The following is a 21,832-nucleotide window of genomic DNA, read 5'->3' as shown; positions in this document are numbered from 1 at the left end:
ATATAAAAGTATTAGATTTTGAATTATATAGATATTTGTTCATCATACTCCCCCCCACATTAAATTTTTTTTCTCTATCCTTCATGAGGCAGCAAGATAAAGAACAGTTGAATAAATCAGCAAAAGGATTGGTCTTTAAAAATAAATGGAAACAGCTTATATTTTCTGCTTATCTTTGAGTTTTTCAAGGGCAACAGAAAAAGCAAGTGACTCCTTTATTGATTGCCCATTGGTGTCATTTTTAATAATCAAATTTAAATATAGGTTTTTAACAGCTGATGGGTTCAATTTGGACAAAACACGTGTTGACTTTCCGGATTGTTTGCTCACTGTAGATGCCGACTTGTTCTAGAGAAGGGGCTGCCAGTTGAGCTCCTTTGTCTTTAGAAGGATTGATTGACGGATGTTGTGTCTGCTCATTTACAGCGTTTTTCTTGCTTAATTTAAAAAATTGTGACATAGCATTACATGTTCCTTGTATACATCATTTTTGCAGAAGAAAGTTGTTTAGCCAATATGTCGACTTCGTTTATGAAATCCTCTCTTGTAGCTTTCATTCAGCGTTCAGTGTAGCCTATTAGGTCATATTATTCGTTTCATGCACGGCAAATCGTCACCAGCAGCAAAATTTAACATTTGGTCCTTTTAGGTATAAAAATGAATCAAATGCTTGACAAGATTTGTTTCTGGTGTATATTTCAGAGTCCCCCCCACCCCCTTGGTGGGCAGACGACAAATATTACTAACGGGTACTTTTAGTTTTTAAAATATGGACAACAGTACTCCATGCAGTAAAAGACTTGAGCGATTAATGCTACCCTTATGCCTCTTTTGAGTACTTTTAGCCATGGGGCTTGGCACTGCCACCATTGTCTTGGTGCCAAAAAATATCCGCAGCGGCTGTCGCATTCTAGTACTGGAGGGTTGTCTCGAAAATTCCGCAGTGAACGCGCCGGGTTTGTTCATCACTGCTATCTCTTTTAAATATTGGAAAAATAGAATCTTGAGCTCTTTCAAAGCTCCGTTGTGATCGTGGGGATGAGGGGGGAGGTCGGTGGTGAAGAATGGAGGAAAGAAGCCGTCCGCGCCAGCCAGTGGGTATAAGTGACAAAAATCCATGCCTGGCATAGAGTAAACACACATATTTAGGAGCTTTTGTGTTCACGAGCACAGATAGTTACTTAAGGATCCTACTCAAACATGTTATCAGTGCTCTTGAGAATTTTATTATCTGAAACAAATGTTCCTGAGCATTTTAAGCAGAAGACTGACATCAAGATCATAGCTGATTTTTAGTGGACAGTTTATACAAAATATGTATATATTTTTTTCTCCCTGGAAGTGAGGTGCCATTGTAAAATGGCTGCTTTTTGTCATTAGGAAATTAGTGGAGTAGATAAGATAGGATTGAGAAGGTGCTTGGGTTTACCCACAGTCCATGTCCTGATTGTTTTGCTCCCAAACAGGGATTTGAGCTCTAAGGACAGATTTATAGTTGATTTTGGAAACAAAAATATGCAATAAAGTTAAAGGTTTACACTATCAGAATGACATGCGTTCGCTCAGGATCTCTGGAGCGATCTATTTGATGGTAAAAGTGGATGCCACAGATGAAATCTTTACAAGGAATATAATCCTAAAAAGAAAAAAAAAAAAGGGAAAAAAAAGTGCACCTCCCAGCCTCCTGCTGGCTGCGCTGCCTCTTCGGTACCTCACAGACTTCGACAGAGTCCTGGACGGGTGCCCACTGATGTCATGGAAACACTCAAATTACTGAGAATGATTCATGTCTATGCTGGTCTCTTGTCCTCCCCCACACAAACAGGAGTAGATTTTTAACCCTGACAACTTGTAATTTGCAGTGGGTTTATTTTTGTATCTGGATAAATATTTTTTAACAAGCAAAATTAAGATTAAGCAGTCTGTATCTGATATGATAGTAAAGAATGCTGGGTCCGTGTAGCCAAGAGCACTTTGGGGACTCTGCGCTGCCTGCGTCCCTGCTCGGCTCTTCCCCCTCCTCCGCTCTCTGCCCACCCCTGTGCTTTCTAGTCCGCTCTCCTCCCTTCATTTTCCTCTTTTCCTCTCTCTTCTCTCCCCTGTTTATTTATTCACATTCTCTTTCTCTCTCACATCCTTACTATTTGCATGGACTCCCTCTCTTCCTTTAAAAGAATGAAAGGAATGGACCTAACTTTATATGTGTGTGTGTGTGTGTGTGTGTGTGTATGTGTGTGTGTGTGTGTGTGTGTGAACTGAGACAAGTTCTGGTAGGCAAATTCATTTCTCCAGGTCTATATGCAGGAGTCAAGTTGGGAAATAATGCCAGGAGGTGAAATTCTGTAGGAGACAGCTTCGGTAACTCCTTCTAGAGAAAGGAATAGATCGCCTTTCTTCCTTCCAATTTCTGGAAGTCACCAGAACAGGACACTAGATACTCAGTTTCCTCGGAAGTCAGAGTAAATTCTACCTTATCTATGTCTCTTTCTGTCTCTCTGCTTGTCTGCATGTCTACCTGCCTCTCCACTTGTCTTTCTAGTTGCTAAACAAGTGGATATTATGTCAAAGTGAATCATGTCCTGGTTGTATTAAAGCTTTGTAGATGTGAGAGCTTAAGGAAGGACAGACTTCATTTGATAACTCATAAAGATCGAGTTGGTTTTTTTCTGTTAGTAATATGTATAAAGAGAAGTTAAAGACTATAAGTAGCTTCCATCTGACGCAGAAGAATAAATAGGTCTTTATGACCATTTATACTTCTAAAACAGGCAGATGAATCTCTTCTTCAATGTAAAATCCTCATACAATGAAAGTTATTCTCTTAGACCTCCCAGGACTGAATCTGTGAGTTGGTATCCTGTTTCATTGGACGGAAATTGATATGGTCATTGATTTTCTGCTTTGCACTGAATACTGCGCCAGAAGTTGGGTGGTGGGAGTGTGTCCCCAAGTTTGAGATCGATTGGAGTCAGTGGAAAAGTTAATAATGATGGGGAAGAGGGTTGATGTTAAGACTCAGGTTTGGCTTCCTTCACAAATCATCTTCTGTTTTATGTCTATAGTGACTCACATACCGGGTGAGCTTCTGACTAGTTTTAAGATTTATCAAAGGCACATTGCTTGTGTGGTGTCAAAAAGGCATGCCCTCATAGCATTGTCATTGAACTCAAAGATTACAGTTGAACACTGCTGCTTGTAACGTTTATGTTAACTTGAGTCAAGGGGGAAAATCATGGGTGTTGTAAACTCCGAAGGATCCATCTAGCCTCTCAAAATACTAGTTTTGAATTTTCTCATTGGAAGAAAGAATAGTATAGTCCTGGGTAAAAGAGGACAGTGTACCTTAAGCTCTAGTCTCAAGGGAAGAGCGTATTCTTCTGTCCTGGACGGGGTGGGGTTTGTGTTGTGGGCGGGACAAGCCCTTTTGAATGTCCTAGTGTGGACTGTTCTCTGTAACAATTCTTTATTTGTCGCTAGGTATGTTCTACTGGTTGGATCTCTTGAAAGGTGTTTTCATTGTTTTCCTGACGATTAAGGCTCAACATACTTTTTAAAAGAAACAAACGAGCTGCCTTGATTTTTACCCTTAGATATGGCTCTGTACATCTCTGTAGAGGAGTCAACAGATAAAAAATTGGAGTGTTAGAATCAGAACAAGACACTGATGTTCCGTTACCCCGTATTCTGCTGGGTCTACTGGTAGAACCTGAAGTTGGCCTCGGAGTGGGCAATTTTTCAACAGTCCTCTTTCCCAAATGTAAATTCCATCATCATCTTGATCATGACGGTCTTTACTCCTGGGAAAGGGAGTTTAAATAAGAGAGAGAGAGGAAGAGAGACCCAGAATTTTGAATAGTTTCTTTGCTTTATTCACCATCTGGAGAGTCCTGATTGATTAGCTTTGGCCTCACCATTAAGTGTCAATGTAATCAATGGGAATGACTAGGCTAGGGTCATTACATAGATAATGTGCCTGCTGTGTAAATAAAAATGAAATTGTTTAAATTTTGTGAGCTAGAAAGAAAGTGAAAATAAGGAATGACAATTTGTTTGTTAGAGAAAGTGGAGGCCATTGGAATGACAGTTTTTGGAAGTGTGGAGCAGTTTGGCTAAGAATAGGAATGAAGGATATTTTTTTCCAGTTTAGCATAGCCAGCGTGGGGAAGTGTTATTCCCTGCCTTGCTTGCATACATTGCCAGTAGTGCCTACTTTTCGTATGTAAACATCGGGGAAGAGAAGTGGATGTCTGTTACCTGAAGGAGATTTTTTTTTTTTTTTTAAGGAAAAACACAATTTACACTTTTTTGTTGTTGTTTCTCTTGGCAGGTAAAACAGAAAGGGGCTCCTACTCATCTTATGGGAGAGAATCGAATTTACAGGGTTGCCACCAGGTAAGTGAGAGTCTCTCTTCGGGGAAGGGTTGAGAGGATGAGCCTGGTGAATCAGTGTGTTTTGTAAATTAGGTGATGCATTTGAGGCTGGGGCACTGAGGCACCGAAAACCTTCCGATGCCTGACTCTTTCACAAAGTAATGAAATGACACCGAGCGCAGAGTCATAAACACCCCATCGTATCAGCAATGTATTCACTGGCTGGTTGTTATTTTTTTTCATCCATCAGCCGGTACCAGTGGCACTGTTTGCAAACCAGCGATGTCGGGGAAAGTGGTTCTATCAAAAGAGTTTATTTGCAATTAAGAACTTGAGAATTTCTTACACTGGAAATGCTTCGTGCAGCCATGTGTCAGATCCTGGGTTTTGGGTGGCTACTGCCCTAAATTATAGTTTTCATAGGGGCTGTAGGATGTTGTGTGAAAACAGGGTTGTATTGAGGGATAAAAATGTCTGTGAAAATATGATTTGTTGTCCCTTTTTGTTTCTGAATTGTTTTTGGCTGAAAGTCAAGGCCAGCAGGCTAACAGCAAAGCCGTCTCAAGGGAGGCATGCGTGAGCTAGAAAAATAAGAGTACTTTAATTAAATAATAAAATGCCAGTGTCATACAAAGGTATAGCGTGTGTGTGTGTGTCTCTGGGCTTTGTGCATTTGCATACTTTCAACTCTCCAGAGAAAGCCCAGTTCTAAAAATACTATCCATAGCCAAAAGAGTAAGCTTTGTTTCAAGACAATTGAGTTTTTACAGACGCTTTCTTTTTAATTTCAGTATCGGTACTAATCACATGTTTCATATCTTTTTCTTTTTTTCCTTGAAAGATTTAGACTTTCTTTTTCTAAGGGCATTGCTTTCTCACTTTGGAAAACTCTTGATAGAATTTAAAGGTTCTCTTTCAGATTCAAAGCTTTCTAGCGTCACATTATTCATCCAAACAGAAATGAAGTTCTTTTTGTGCTGGGAGGGGAGCGCTTGTTCTCCTGCACCCTCTCACCCTCCCGTCTTCTTTAGTGATGGGGGAAGAAAAAATTTCATTTTGCTTTTTTTTGAACAACCTGTTTCATGGATCCTGGAAAATGTAAGCAGACAGTTTTAGTCATTAAGTAGAGCCTGCTTGAGGAGGTGGCCTTTAGGTATCCGTCATAGGTTCCGAAAGGTGGAATTCTGGTGGAGTCCTGTGTGTGTGTGTGTGTGTGTGTGTGTGTTTTTTCCTTCTGGAGAGATTTGCATTTTTAAAGTTTACTTCTTTGGCCCAGCCACCCGTTCAGTCATACTCGGCATCTGAGAGGTTTGCTGTGATGAGGTGAACGGTGCTGGTTTAAGATCTCCCTGCTGCACACGCTGCAGAGTACAGTTGACGGCAGTTTGTTTGGAAAGAATTCTGCAGGAAAGAAATTTACAGCCATTCCAGCGCGACGGAAACATCTTTGGAATGTGAGTGCAAATGTGCCGGGGTAGATAGCTCGGGCAGAGAGCCTCGGAGCGCGAGTCTCTGGTGTAAAGCTCTCAATTCCCGCAGAAGAGCCTGTTCCTGTGTATCTGGTTTCTGAGGGTCAAAGCAGAGGTCGTTTGAGTTTTGGGGAGAAGAAAGTTGACAACATCCTTCCTTTTCACAGATGGTCATGGCAGAGGTCTCTGTTTTCGCCCGGCCTCTTTTTCTGGTCAACGAGAGAATAGACTTCCTCGCCCCTGTATCCTTTCTTCCTAATAGGAATTGGCGTGATTCCTCCCAGACACAAAGATTTCCTCTGCTGAGTAAGCGCGAGGCCCCTTAACTTGTGAAAGCGTCACTCAGCCCGCGTGAGTCTGTCAGTGTGTGTGTGCCGGGACACAGACCCTCCCTCGGTTTGTGGGCAATACTGCCCTCGGGTGCGACTGAAGTTCATTTTTTTGGGCAAACGCAAGGTGAGAAGTGGCAAGGGGCAGAGGGTGGATCAGAGGTGGACAGACTGGCGTGTGATGGCTGAATGTCTGGCCTGGGGAATGTCTCCTTCTGAGACGTTCATGTCCAGGAGAATTCTGTTGTATATAGGAGCGCGGCTGTATCCGCTTCTCTTTAAAAAAGTCTTCATAATCTAGCCGTGGAGTGTGGAGATTTCTTTCGTTCTGATTTGTGCTTCCTGGTTGTGAGTCTCGCAAGGACCGACTCTCTGTGCTCAGCTTGGGCTCAGCAGTGGCCATAAACGGTGTTGATCACTTAAGGAGAAAGCAAAGAGCACAATTTTGGAAATTCCCCAATTGAGGAAATCGGGGTTGGAGAGGGAGAGGGTGGCATATTTATGAATTTCTGCTTTCGGTGAAATTTGAGAATAGAACAGACCCTAGTGTGTCTTCCGGTGAAAATGAGTTTCTCTTGAGCCGAATTGCTTTTTGAATTCCTGTTCTCCAACACCAGCTATGCAAACCCCAAAGAAAGGCAGACTCTCCGTGTGTTGGGCTTCAAGTCTAAATAGCAGATCACAGCTGAAACGATTCCCCACTGTGTGGCAAGGTGAGTGACTTGTGGAGAGGGAGCTTGTTGTTTTCTCCTGCTTAGAGAGGTGCTGGATGGAAATCCTTTAACTGATATGCCCCGAGGAGCTCCCCAAACTGCTTTGTCGTATTGTAACCCTGCATCCTGTGGACTTACTGGAATAAGCACTGTTATAGATGAACATACTTCTTCAGTTCCAGCAGCCTTTTGTTTGGTCATCCTGTGGACTTACAGGAATAAGCACTGCTATAGATGAACATCCTTCTTCAGTTCTGGTAGCCTTTTGTTTTGTGCAGAGAAATAGCAGTGGTAAGCAACAGGTAGCCAACTGCTGTCTTGGAGAAATAAATCGTTATTATTTTGAGATGTGTTGTGTTTCAGAATGCATCAGGTTAATATATACGTATGTATATATATGTGTAGGTATATATCCGTTATGTGTCTCTTGAGGGTGTACCACTGACAGTGATAGAATGGGACTTGTAAAAAGTGGGCGTTTTAGCCGAGACACAAAAGCTGGCAGGTTCTTTATTAGCGATTAAATTGTTTTCATTAAAAATAGTAGTGGGATAATATGAATTCATGAATGCATTTTCACCGAAAATGATCAGAAATGAAGTCGGTAACTTCTCAGCCTTTTGAAATTGTACAGAACATAAACCCATAGAAATCAAAGCGGCCAAACGGACTTTTTTTAGTTCTAACTAAATATGGCAAAATTAATTTCAATCAAATTGGGGTACGGAAATTACACCCAGGCTTAAAATGTTTTTGCCAAATTGCAACCTCATACTACTTTTTTTTTGAACTGAAAAAGAAAATGTAATTTATAATGGAAAGTCTGACAGAAACAAAATGAGAGGGAGTAAAGTCGTTTGCAGGATAGTCTGATCTTCATACGATAGCCTATAGCTAGTACCTAATGGACATCACTGTGCATGACGAAAGGAAAAAATGTCATTTGCTTTCGGCCTCTCTTGCTGCTTTGAATAGGATGTTTGGTGATTGCAAACCTTTTTTTTTTTTTTTTTTTAATCTTCCTGAGATCTTTTTTTTAATGAGGGTGGTGATGTCAACACAAATACTTGTTATTAAGGCAGAGGTTATCCCCTTAAATGGAAGTGGAGCATTGATTATTTGTTTTGTCTTTCTAGGAGATAGCCCAAGTCTAAAGCGATGGTTTTATTATTAATATCTTGTGGGCAAGGTTATGTGTGTGTGTGTGTGTGTGTGTGTGCATGCACGTGTGTGTGTGTGTGTGTGTGTGTAATATAAGGAAAGCTGGGCCCTATCTGAGACCAGTTAAACTCAAATCTGAGCTGGGCCTTTGCGTTTCTGACAACTCCCCAGGTGATTCTAATGTGCAGCTAACTTTGATGATTTCCTAGAATGTTCTGTAGGAATCTACTGTGTTTAAAAGATTTGTGTTCAAAATCAAGTATAGCTGCTGACCCTAACAAAGCTTTTAGATTTCTTGCCTTAATTTGATTATTCAAGACATGGGACTATATTGCATATGTACTTTATTTAAAAGGCAGTGAAAATGAGGGGCATTCTGAACATCAGTAAGATGCCTTGAAATCTTCATACAAAATCCCACAACTGAATATGCGAGCCACTATCTTGTTTTCTCTAGTGAAGTCCAAGGCTCTAACCTTATCCACATTCTTTTTCTTTCTCAGCAGGTAATCAAATAGCACTGTGCTGATAAAGTTACTTGATGTTTCGTTCTTAAAGCCGATGGGATTTAAGAATTAGGCCTAACCTCAGATTGTTTTGTTGAGTTCCAGAAACTTTGCAGCTACAGAAGACATGGGTCTTCTCTGTATGTGATTTAGCGTGCTCATAGGGTCGTTTTAGATTCACTGAAATTAAACGTATATATTACACATTTAAGAATGGATTTTCTCATTTCAGTTCTTTTTATTTTTGATACGGAAAGGATCACAGTAAAAATAGAAAGGATATACACAGAAAAGACATGAGATCCTTTGTCTCTTCTTATGAAAATGGCTTTTAGGTCTTGTGCAAGCAGAAATACATCTTGGTTTTTAACTTCACATTATGGTTAAATGTTTGATTGTAGCATGCCCTCATCCGTACCTGGCTCTCTGCGCCCTTCCTAGGAATCTCTTCCATCCGTGTACTGTCTTGGCGCTCAGCTTTGCCTTCATGGTGCTTTTCGAATGTGCCCTTATTGATGTTTGTGGAATGGTGGTTTCCACCAGATTCTGTAAACTCCTGAAGTCAGGGGCCACGTTGGCCCCATCCGGCCCCGTGTGATCTCTGTATCTGGCACGGTGGGGATTGTGATGGCCTGAGGCTTATTTCCCGGGCATCACTTTTGGGGTCATTTTGAGAGGGTGAAATCTGAAGAGTCCTGTGTGAGCAGCGTTTTCCTGCTTCAGAAAACCAGAAAATCATATCCTCTCAAAGAAGATATGGGGCTCTTTTGGGAGCCCTTCCTTCGACCGTGCTGTGCAGACTCTGGAAGACATAGAGGGTCAGATCCTGCAGAGTCACTTGTCCCTCATTTTCCTGGCCTGAGTCCTAGCCGGGTGGCCTCGTCTTTCCAGGTCCGAAGGTTCCCCAGGGAGGGAATTGGAGATGTTCTCGGTTTCCGGTGGCGGTGTTGTTGGAACCAAAGGTCAGACTCCAGGCCCATCCTTTTTGAATGTGCCGGTGTGGGTGGTGGGGTAGAATATTGAAAATCACCACAGTGTCAGACATCTCAGGCACCAGGTCTGCAGGGTGATGGCATCTCCGCTCTGTGCCTAGCACTGGTTTTCGGGCTGCGTTTCCTTTGTCTGGGGGGCATTGCTGTGGGCATACCCTTCTCCCGACCGCCGTCCAGCATGCACCAGAGGGGAGAATGGAGCTATTTTTTTCATTGCATCGGTTAACAAATATTTATTGGCCTTTAAGTGAAGTGGTAGGTACAAAGGAGAAAAACAAAGGGAAGCTCTTGTATACTCTACCTTCAATCCCCACTGGTAGCTTTCTTGATATTAAGAGGAAGAATCAAACACCATTCATTAAATTTACAAAATTTTCTTTAATCCTACATAGTATAAATTTTCAAGTTCTCAGAAGAGTTAGAAAAATCGAACAATGAAAAGTATCTGTTTGGTTTGCTTTGTGTGCGTGCATATACATGCATGTATTTTTCAGTGCACCATTTTTAAGTGGCAGATCTCCTAAGATTTCACCCTTAGGTTTTTCATCACGTGTGTCTGAAAATTAAGAACACTCAAATAGTGTTATCACCTCTAAGATACTAACCAGAGTTTCCTAATCTAATTCCCAATCCTGATTCATATCTCTTTGATTGTCCCCATGAAAATATCTTTATTATCTCTTTCCCCCTCCAGCCCACCCCCAACACTGTGTTTATGCATGATATTTTGTTTTTGTGTCTCTTTAGAATTTCTTTTAAACTAGAGCGATTCCTGTAATTTTTTAAAAAGTGACATTTACCTTAACGAGAGCAGGCTGGTGGACTTGAAAAAGTGTCCCCTTCTTGAACTGTTGGGCTATTTCTCTGTGGTGCTGTTTGTTACTCGTCTTGCTTGCAAATTGAAAATTAGACTGAAAGGCTGTTTCAGATGGAAGTTAAAACATTTTGGCCCGGAATATCTCGTAGATTATGTGCTTTATGCTGTGTTTTATCTGGAGGCATGTAATGTCAAGATGTGTTGCTGTTGGTGACACTAACATTACCAACTTGGTAGAATTAGAGACCCCCAAATCTGTCCATTGTAAAGAAACATTCCCCCTCTGTAATTAGCAAACAGTCTTTGTGTTGATTTTTTAGCACTGGGCATAGATCCCTGTGCCCGTGTTCCCTAACAATCTTTGACCTGATAGTTTTAGCATGTATTGAGGATACTTGCCTGAGTCAGAGGGTTTTGAACTAGTGATTAAAAAAAAAACAAAACTCCATCATTCCTTCTATGTTGATAGCTGACAATGAAAGAGATTTCTTTGATTGTTCGTTTCAGTGCTGTCAGTTTCAGTGTTCATACATAGAAAATATAGTGTTAATAATCCTTGTATTAAATATGGTTCCTTACCTGGAGGAGACTGGCAGTATTAAAGCATCCTTCAAATTTCTTAAGATATTTTGATAAGAAAAATAGGTTATGATTCAAGCTAATGGTCGGAAATGCTTCAATTGCATAAGGGAAGACATAATTATAGGCTGTATTTCCTTACACATAAACTCTAGTATACTTTTGCTATAATTTGGAACCTAGTGACAATCTGTGTGCCCCCAGCTATTAATCTTGCCATAAGCACCATTGTTTCTCTAAAATTCTCAGATTGCTCCTCTACATTGTAGTAATTGTCCTTAAAGATCTCACAAGGTTGACCATCAGTGGCTGACCCACTGAGTCAAGTGGCTTACTGTGATGCCCAGTTAAGTTGCTCTGTCAAGGATCACTGAGACAGTGAATCCGTGTATCCATTCACAACCCAGACTTGGCTGATGAATGAAAGTCAAAGTGAGTGAATTTCTAGATGTTAGTTTGGGCTCATTCTAGAGGGAGCTGACAGGACTAATATTAGCTGCCAGTATAAGTTCCCAGGCTGATTTAATAATTAATAATTAAGAAAATGATGCTCAGAGAGGTAAAGCAAGCAGACCAAAGAGTCCCCCCAGCTAAGTGTGAGAGCCAGGCTTTGGACCCTGAAATGCCTGGTTTTAAAGCTAGTGCTTTTCTAAGTTGGGTTCCCTGCTGCCAGAGCTCATGGTGAGGTTTTTGGACTCAGTAATAGGTCTGTATGAGAGCCCATTGGAAAACCACTTTCAGTAGAGAGTAGAGAATCTGGATCTAATATACTGCCTAGAATGGAGGATCTTCTCAGGGTGAACTGGAGCCATAGTGGTGGGGAAGGCAGAGAGGAAGGCAGGGATCCTCACAGCCCAACCTTTAAAAAAAAAAAAATGAAAAATGTACCACATGTGACTGTATAAATAATCTATTCTGTAATGCCCTCAAAATTAGCATGTGCAATTTCATTAAAACCAGTGAAGATTTCCTGTGACGAGGCTGGGGTAGAATATGCCAATTCACATTTTAGCAACAGCATGAACACTTTCTTAAAAATGTATGGATTATCTTTGGGCCTTCCTTTCTGTGCGGTGCAGGCAGAATATGGTTTGCTGCTTCACAAATTTGGATTCTTCGTAGATCAAGTTATTCTTCCCCCAATACGAGAACTATATAGAGTGAAATCTGGGAGCAATACCTTTTCCAGGCTCCTAAATGTGACCTAGTAATTTTTTTTGTGTGGCATTTAACTCGTGAAATATATAAAATGACAAATACATGTTAGAAACATACACAAGTTGTACAGACAGTTCAGGACAACCAGTGCATAAAAACCATTGAAATTGATTCGAGGTGGTTTATAAGACACCAAAAACATGAAGTCCTTCTATCCTAAATGAAACTTCACCAGATGAACTTCTCTTTTCTCATGGAAAGTATTTGGGGGCTTTTAATAACCTCTAGTAAGTAGGACTATAATTCATCTAACTTTTGATACATAAATAAGAGAGGGGATATCAATTAATGACTAAACAACTGACTTAATTGTTTTTAAATAATTGGTAAAATTTGTTATTGAAACATCTTCCCTGGTGGCTCAGACGGTAAAGCGTCTGCCTACAACGAGGGAGACCCGGGTTCGATCCCTGGGTCAGGAAGATCCTCTGAAGAAGGAAATGGCAACCCACTCCAGTACTCTTGCCTGGAAAATCCCATGGACGAAGGAACGTGTTGAAATATACCTGCCCATCCTATAGAAATCACTGTAGCCTTCTAGCTTCTTTCCATAAAAAAGACAGTAGACTCACAATTTAGCATTAGAGGAATTTTTCAATATGGAATGGGAGAACCATTTATTCCTTTGTGTGTGATATTTCTTGAAATGGTTTCATCACTAGGAAATTTTCCTGAAACTCTTAAAACTAAAACCCCAAGTTAAAATAGTGAGAACATTGCAAGTTACCAGCAAAACCCCATCATCTTTGTAGAAATAATTATTTAAGAAAGAAACAGGTGATGAGTCTGCTGCTGTGCCCGATGGAGGTAACTTGCTTAGAATTGAAGAACCCCATCCTTTGAAAAATTGTGTGTGTGCTCTCTTTGTTCGTTGTTGAGTCACTAAGTCGTGTCCAACTCTCTGCAACCCCCATGGACTGCAGCCCAACCAGGCTCTGATGTCCATGGAATTTGCAGGCAAGAACACTGGGGTGGGTTGCCATTTCCTTCTCTTTGTTTATGTAGGTTTCTTTACATTTTCACTCACAGATAAACAAAACTGAGCTTCCTAAAGCAAGTACCTATAATGTTAACTGTGTTATTTTTAATCTAACAGAAGTAGTTTCTTTCGAGGAGAAAACTGGCATGTGTACATAGTTGTATTTGCTTTAGCATTCCTAATACACAAATATTTTTTCACAGTTAAAATCTGGTGGGATAGCATCTTTAGACTGGCCCTTCTCTAGATTTTGTTGGCTAGAATATATTATCACTGTTATATTGTTATGGTACTTAAGGAAATCTGTATAACCCTTGATTCCATTAACCTGTCTTTTTGAAAGACCTCTTCGGTAAAGGCTTTCTATGATGCTTTAAAAAAATACCAACTATGTCTTATTTTTAACCCACCTCAAAGTCACGTTTACATGAATTTGGGATGACAATTCAATGATATGAAAGCGATTAAGGAAGAACATCCCTAAGATTTTTCAAGCAGTGATCATCCTCCAGAGCTCTAGATGTGGGGGTCTCTGTGGGTCAAGGTTTTACCCGTGCATGCACACAAAATAATCCGAGCTCATTTGTACCACGGTAATGAACAGCAGGGCACTGAATCTTTTCAGTTTTATTGGTATTATATACAGTAAGTTATTAAATTTCATCTCTGTAATACACCTGCAGTAAAATAACAAAACATTGCTGCACTTAAGGAACATGTGTGTGGTACAGTGCCCTCCCCCATCATTTCACTGCCCCCCCCCAAAACAGCTGCTTACAGATTTCAAGATCCATTGTATATATTCCCTTGAGCCCACCTCTAATAATCGAGACACATCTGCCATTGCAGTATTATAGGCATGTGTAGTTTTATTGAAAACTATACCTGTAAAAAAATTAAATAACTCCTACCTCAATTAAATTGGCAAGATATCTTTTGCAAAGATCATATTGCAGACCTCTTGAGACCCAGTGAGTTCATTTTATTCTTATATTACAAATCACTAAATATGTTATTTTTATTTTGCTAAGTAGCTAACTTTTCTCATACTCTGTTGATAAGTCACTTTCATTTTTTCTTAGTTTTGTTTTCCTTCTCCCCTCATCTTTACACACACACACACACATATAAAAGCTACAGGAAGGAAACATTGAGTCTGGCTACCACCAACACAGGATAAATAAGTCAAAAGGAAAGGACCCTAAAATATACCTCCAATTCTGAAGTGACTATCAGATAGAAATAAAATCAGGATAAAATTCTTATCTTATGCTTTGATAGAGAGTTTTATAAGCCTCTCTGAGATCCATTTGATTATCCTAATAGAATAGGAAATAATATGAAGAGGGAATGAGTTAGTAGGTGATACAAAGCTTATATAGGTGGATTCGTATTGGATTAAATCCCTTACCTTAGCATTAATATTTTGTTGAAGATTGCATCAGTAGTGATGCCTATAAAATAATTTTTATTCAAACAGAAGTATTAGTAAAATATTCAGTGAAATCAACCAAGCATAACTTTCTTCTCACTTAAGGTATATAGGGTGTCAATATTTGTGTATTGTATGGTTATATAATAGTGAATATGAATAGTTATTCATTATGAGTTAATTATGCAACTCTTACAGCCATGTAAGATTAGCTAAGAAGAAGCGTTTGTAATTTGTTTCATGTTATAATGGAAAAGTCTGAAGATAAGATGCCAGCTATATAAATAGAAAGAAAACTATATACCTTTTTGAGAGAACATGAAGGTGACTTGACATAGTGTCATAGAAAGAATATTTTGTGTTCTTCAGAAGGACTGTATATGAAATGGACAGAGGGAGTAAGAGATGGGTCCCTGACCCAAAGTGAGTGTAGACTTAGAAGATATTCTCTGATGAGAGTTGAAAGGTGGATGTTTTCACAGGAGGAAGTCGCAAATAAATGTCAGTGACAGTTGCCATAGAGAAGATAGGAAATCGGGTTGCGTTACTGATCACCAGTTTGGTTTAAAAATAGTTGGATGTTTCAATGATGAATTTTTTTTTTTTTGATTGGTTAAGACCTACGGTCATTTGGTTTCACTTGGGGTTGCCTGGATCTGTGAGATTTTGCTCTGTCTGTGATCAACCAGGAAATTTCCTGTTCAGACTCATGGCGGTACAAGCCTGAGTACTAGAGTCACTGCTCAGATCTAAAACCCCAGGAGAATCAGAATTCAAGATCTTACAAGTATTTCAGCTTTTAAGTGTTTTTAGCAGAAAATTCATTATAAAATTCTAAGCAGATTTTTTGCACAAAGCTCACGCATGAGTTGGAGAACACAACTTCACTCAGGCTATACCACTTCTGTGAAAGTGAAAGTGAAGTCGCTCAGTCGTGTCCGACTCTTTGCAACCCCATGGACTGTAGCCCACCAGGCTCCTCGGTCCATGGGATTCTCCAGGCAAGAATACTGGAGTGGGTTGCCATTTCCTTCTCCAGGGGACCTTCCCGACCCAGGGATCGAACCCAGGTCTCCCGCATTGCAGGCAGACGCTTTTAACCTCTGAGCCACAAGGGAAGCTTCCCCATCAACTGAACTTTCTTCCTTGGGTGTGATTCACTCCTGTGGAAAGATCCATTACCAGTACTGTTGAACTGTGAAGTCTGTCTGTCACTCTGAGCTCTGCAGTTCAGAACTGTCATGTGTAGAGTGACTGGTACAACACAACGTCAGCGGGGGTAAGAGGTTTGCTGTGGACGGTGACATGCGGCAAAGAGCAGTGTCAACAGCTGCTCCTCCTTGACATCGTCCCTTGAGGAGTCGGTCTGCATCTCTGCCATTTAACTGTCCCAGCCCAACAGGAGGCACTAATACAGACCAATTTCTCTCAGCCCTACTCCCACTTTACTACCAAGTCAGACTTGCTTGGATGTGTTCTCAGAGTGCAAACCTTGGGTGCCAATTTGTCACCGAGACGAGTACTTTAACGTTGGCATTTTGTGTGTGAGGGAAGGGGTTACCCTTTGATTTATTTCTAGGAGAACTTCCTTTTTGTTCCCTTTTGCAGAAAACACATCTGTCTTATCATTCTCGAACTTCACACTGTCTCCATTTCATAGTTACAGTTGGTCATTCAGGCGTGTCCGACTCTCTGTGACCCCATGGACTGTAGCCTGCCAGGCTCCTCTGTCCATGGGATTTTCCAGGCAAGGATACTGGAGTGGGTTCCCATTTCCTTCCCCAGGGGATCTTCCCAACCCAGGGATGGAACCCAGGTCTCCTGCATTGCAGGCAGATTCTTTACTGTTATAGCCAGTAGGGAAGCCATTTCATACTTGATTACAAAGCATATTTATATTTCATTATATCCTAGGTGGCTGTACTACCCCCTCACGTTTCATGGTGTGACTTTGGAGCTACTCACAGACGCCAGGATTGGAGGCTCCTGTGGAATTTCATCCAAAATGTCTCCCTTAGTTACCTGGTTGCAAATAATTTTATCAGTGCTCTAGATTATTTGTACATACTGTTCTAGAAATAGAACACATACATCCTAGGTCAACTCTGGACAATCAGCCAGCAAGTGGAGCACCTCAGAACATCCAACAATAGTTACTCCACCACCCCTTCATTTGGGTGTTTAATAAAGGTTTTATGTAATAGCACCGTATCCCCTGCCCCCCAAGATCATGTTATCACTGTTCTTGGTAGAGGGTTTGAACTAATAACAGTTTAGTCACCTAACGTGAGGCTCTAACTTACGTTTTCACATTGATATTCTCACATCGGTTGAGATCTATTTTTCAGGGGGCTAGACTAAAATTTGGCCATTACTGATGAGGTAATTCACCTCAGGTATTGTACTTTTGACCATGGATTTTATTGGTGGAACTTCCTCTCAGGATTAGTCTTTCCATCTGTGTCTGTTGGCTTGGCGACTGCGACTGCTCCCCAGTCACCCTCCTAGACTTCCTCCTTCATCCCCATAAACCCTCAGTTCTCAGATTTGATCGATTCTGCTTCCTGTACGCTGAGCCCACCCCTCCATTTCCCTCCGTCCCCACCTTCTTCTTCTCACAAGACTGCTGGAATGGTTGTCTCCAAAACTCCCCAAGGCAGTTACACCCTGGCCCAGCACCTCCCCATGCTTCAGGGAGCCAGCCTTAGCATGATGCATGGGCTCTAGAGAGCCTGGCCCCTGCCTTGGCCTTCAGCTTTGTCTTTCCCACTCACCACTGCTACCTGGTATTCCAGCCACACTGAGCCGCTCCGGGTTCCCTTGAGGGCTCGTCAGTGGTTCTCCCTGTCTTCACAAGGGCCTTTCCATTGGCCTGGGACATCTTCATCTTGCCCCTCGTTCCCCTTTTCTTATATTCCTTCACCGGATGACTCACACTCTCCATCCAAGGCCCCGCTCACACACTCTTCCCTTCAGGGCCCTCGTGTTAGACTCAGGCCAGAACGAGGTGGCTCTCTCTGGGCCCAGGTAGCTTCTGACGCACTGCACTCTGCCAAGCCAGAGTTGCCACACTCTCCGCAGCCAGTGAGAACCGAGGACTGGGCCTGCCATCCCTCCCCAGTGCCTAACAGGGGACACGAGTGAGTGCTCCGGAGTCAGTGGATGGATGAGTCAATGGGGAAACGAACCAACCGCAATAACGAGTTATGTAACTTGTGATGCCAATGAGGGAAGATCTGTTTTTAATCCCCATTTTATTGATAATGAAGCAGAGATTCACAGCCTTTTTGTCACTATGAACAGTAAGTGGCAGAGAGGGGACCAGGGGACATGGTCCTTTGGCTCCAGACTTGTCATTTTCCCTACTGCTTCCTCATCCAGTTGTTGAAGCTTTTTGTGATAGCCATTAGTCCAGTCTCCTCATAGCTGGTTCTGGCTCTCTTCTCACTGTTAACTTACGTATTGTTTAACTTACTGCACTGGGACCACAAGTAGTAGAGAATACTGCATTAAAAAAAAATCTTTTGGCCATGCTGTACAACATATGGGATATTCGTTCCTGTGGCTCAGTCAGTAAAGAACCCACCTGCAATGTGGGAGACCTGAGTTCAATCCCTGGGTTGGGAAGATCCCCTGAAGGAGGGCTTGGCAACCCACACCAGCATTCTTGTCTGGAGAATCCCATGGACAGAGGAGCCTGGTGGGCTGCAGTCTGTGGGGTCGCAAAGCGTCAGACACGGCAGTTCCCTGACCAGGGACTGGACGTGACCGCTGCATTGGCAACGTGGAGTCTTAACCACTGGACTGCCAGGGAAATCCCAAGACTGCATTTCTAAAGATGGTATGATGGAGCCTGCAATCTATATGATCAAGATTACTGTCTTTAGAGGGTCAAGACAGAATGTTTTGACTGTCTCCGGTGCACATTTCCTGCATCATCTGTTGCCTGTCAGCAGCTGCACCTCTCCTCCACTGCCGAGAGGACCGTGGTCATGCTGTAAAGAACTGTGGTCTGTCTGAGACTGGACAGGCCTTGAGGCTCAGGGGTGAGTGTAATACCAGCTGTGGTTTTGTCGGTCAGGTTTCCTCTTCCTTCAGTCTTCCTGGTCCATCTTGCTTGATGGGGCAGGGGTGGGGGTGTTGGAACAGGGAAGATGGAACTGAGTTGAGCAATCATGATTGGCTTCTCTGTTTATTGCATGGGATTCTTTTCCTCATAAACTCAGTACAGGATATGAAAAAAATGATGATATGAGTTTTATCTCTCTGAATAATTTTGAAATGCAGAAGGATGGAATGTTAAAGTAACCAGATGTCACCTGGTTGCCCAAGGCCGCTTAGTAGGACATGAGAAACTAAAGCTCAGAGATGTTAAGAGACTTGTCAGCATCATTCAGCAGCCCCTGTTCACGTGAACCTCCGCACAGCAGTTAACACGCCAGTAGTATGCGACACTGACATTTTCTTAATACTTGATGTCTTTGTAGCCTCTTCCTTCCAAAGGCCACAGGGCTGCCCTGGACCATGATGTAATAGCCAGGAGTAGCCGGAAATACATCCTGAAGAAATTTCTAGAGGAGTGTCCCTTTGTTCAGCTACCACTGAATCGCATCGTCACGGAGCCAGAGGGTGTCATTTGCTTGTAAATACTGAGTTTTTGAAATGTCACTGTAACACTGGAAAAATGTTGTCTCAGAAGGTTGCCAAAGTGACAGAGTCTCGACATTGTAAATACCAGCCAACACAAGTGCTTGTAAATGACAGGAACGAAATATACTTGACTAAACCCATAATAACCACTGATAACACTGTTTACCCTCAGTGACCAGGAGCTGTGAACTTGTATAAAAAGCACATGTGGGCAGATATCATTCATGTGTCGGAGCCTCTAGCCATTCCAGCATGTTTTGATGGAAAAGCTCCCTAAATATGTAAAAGCTTTGCAGCAACTAAGAAGCAAGTGTGCAAGATAGGGTGTCTGGCAGCCCTAATGGAACGGGAGAGAGGCTTTCCTATCTTCAGCAACCAAGGGGCTTGATAAGACGGCTGTTGTTCTGGTCAGAACCAAACCATGAGCCTGGCTGAGTGGGACAGTCACTGCTCTTATTTTCAATGGATGTGATTCCTGGAAGGTCCATCTGCCATAAGCAAGAGCTTACGTACACACCATGTTCTCTCGAGAGAAAGAAGATGCAGAATGAACTTAGAGATTAAAAGCCTCAGAGCAGCACAGGCAGGATTCCAGGAAAGCCTGAACTGGACTTGGCACTTGAGAGGGGCAGTGAGGCTGTCCAACCTCCTTGCAGTCCTAATACCTCTAGAGCCTGGGCTCATCCTTAATAATAACTTCCTTTAGGGGAAATGACTGCCTTCTTCCCTCTTCTGCTCTAGCATAAAAATGGTGCCTGGGTATCAGAGGCTCCAGGAGGAGATGTCTAAGGTGGCAAGCCCGTGTTCCTCTGGGAGGTGGCTGCTTTTGCCGTTCCGGGCATCCCCACTGGTCCCCATCTTCCCAGGGAACAGTGGAGACTGCACGACAGAGGGCCAGACCCTCCCAGTATTTCAACTGGGGAAAGAGCTCTAGCTGGTGAAAGAGACAGGGGCATGGCATGGTCCCAGAGGCCCCTCCCATCACTGCTCTGATGGGCAGGGTTTGCCTGGAATGACTGCCTTGGTTTTCATATGTATGCAAATACTTTCTCTTTTGCCAGACATACTCCTGAATTGTTGGATTCCTTTTTCATAGTAAGCATCACTTTCTTAACTAAAGATAAAAGGCTGAATTCAATATTAGAAATACTCAGTGCTGATGAAAATTGGGCAAAACTACAACATTGTATATCACAAATTGACATTTGACCCAGACGCTGTAGTGGTTCTGCTTCTTGACTATTTATGCTTATCTATGAGAGGGAATGGCTTTCTATCAGAAGGTGCCCATATTGGTATTAGCTGGAACAGTGGTGAAGAGTTTATAAGTGATCTGAGTGTTCAAGCCTGTGTGATATTGGTGCATTTTGGTGTCCTAGAGTTGGGTCTATGTGGATGACAAGACAGCTTCCAAAGAGCATGGGCGGTGGAAGGAGCTGGAGTGTCCCATGCCCTTGGAACTCAGTGACTGGCTGACATCCTGGTGACATGGTCCTTCAACCCTGCCACGGGGATCCCCTGGGTGGGGGAACCCACTGTGCTGCTTCAGCTACCTGACAGCTGGCGGGAGGCAGGGCCTGCCGGTTTGGCTGATAAACCGTAGGTGTTGGTGTGGGAGAGACAGTGGCCAGTCTCAGACTCTGTCCTGGCTCTGTTCCTACTTGTTGGTCACGATTGCAGATGGAGGTTGAATAGCTTCTCACATCTTTCTCAAAAAAAGACTGCTTTGTCTTCCAGGGATGAGGCAGTGGTCATGTGGATATTCTGCAGTGGAGCCGCCCTGTGGTGATGGAGTGATAGTTGTCATCCTGTCCAGGCTTTGGCAACTGTAGGGACCCTCCCGAGCTCTCAGAGCTGGAGCAGACCTGGGAAAGCCTTGAGCTCGGACTTTTTCTCTGATTCTCAAAAGACAAAGGACACGTGTCCCCAGTATCTCCTCTTCCCACTTCTCCTTTTCACTCTTCAATGATCTCTTAAAAATGATTTTATAAAAACCTTTGGGGTTGTATTTTCAGCCCAGCAGGTGGATCGGTCTCTTGGTTGGGGGAGCTGAAAAAGTCAGAATGAAAGTGGTCAGGGCAGAGAGTGACTGTGGAAGTGCTCTGCTGCCTGAGCGGCCACTCCAGTGAGTTTGTGTTTTGTTAAACTCGTCTTTCTCTGAGACAGACTTCTGCTGTTTCGACTTCGGTGCTGCAGGTGGACAGCCACAGATTTGACGCTGTATCCGCTTTGGCTGTCTCCCCTTGTTTTTCTTCCTGATTCGCTGCTTCCAACCAGCTGTTCTTTCAGAATCCAAAGAGAAGTAAAAGCAGTGGGGGAGTGGGAGAGGAAGGTGGAGCGAGATGGAAGGAGCTAGGGAGAGTGGGAGGGGCATTCTTCCCTGTCCATGGTTTAGGATACCTGCCAGGCCCGTCGGGCAGCTCCTCCGTGAATCCTGCATCTGTTCGTGAGTGTAGAGGGTCTGTCTTGTTGTTTAGTCGCCCAGTCGTGTCCGACTCCTTCATGACCTCATAGACTGTGGCCCGCCAGGCTCCTCTGTCCATGACATTTCCCAGGCAAGAATCCTGGAGTGGCTTGCCATTTCCTTCTCCAGGGGAATCTTCTCGACTCAGGGGC

General features: G+C 42.7%; 1 protein-coding gene across 41 annotated transcripts in view; it reads left to right on the top strand.

The window, feature by feature from the left end:
- TCF4 (transcription factor 4) overlaps positions 1–21,832 on the top strand; it is a 381,881-nt gene that overhangs the window by 186,183 nt on the left and 173,866 nt on the right. For 31 of the 41 annotated variants that reach the window (XM_086373565.1, XM_086373560.1, XM_086373561.1 and 28 more), the window contains one exon: positions 4,328–4,392. In XM_086373565.1, coding sequence (XP_086229691.1) covers positions 4,328–4,392 — 65 coding nt within the window. Of the gene's footprint in view, positions 1–4,327; positions 4,393–5,617; positions 5,826–6,193; positions 6,297–21,832 lie in introns of those variants that run through there. The other 10 variants (XM_086373583.1, XM_086373578.1, XM_086373581.1 and 7 more) reach the window with 3 other exon arrangements.

Source organism: Bos grunniens, chromosome 24 (genome assembly GCF_055505025.1).
Source record: "Bos grunniens cultivar Pamir isolate PY7600 chromosome 24, Bosgru_T2T1.0, whole genome shotgun sequence".
In the NCBI taxonomy this organism is placed as follows: domain Eukaryota; kingdom Metazoa; phylum Chordata; class Mammalia; order Artiodactyla; family Bovidae; genus Bos; species Bos grunniens.
This window is presented reverse-complemented; position numbering and strand designations above follow the sequence as displayed.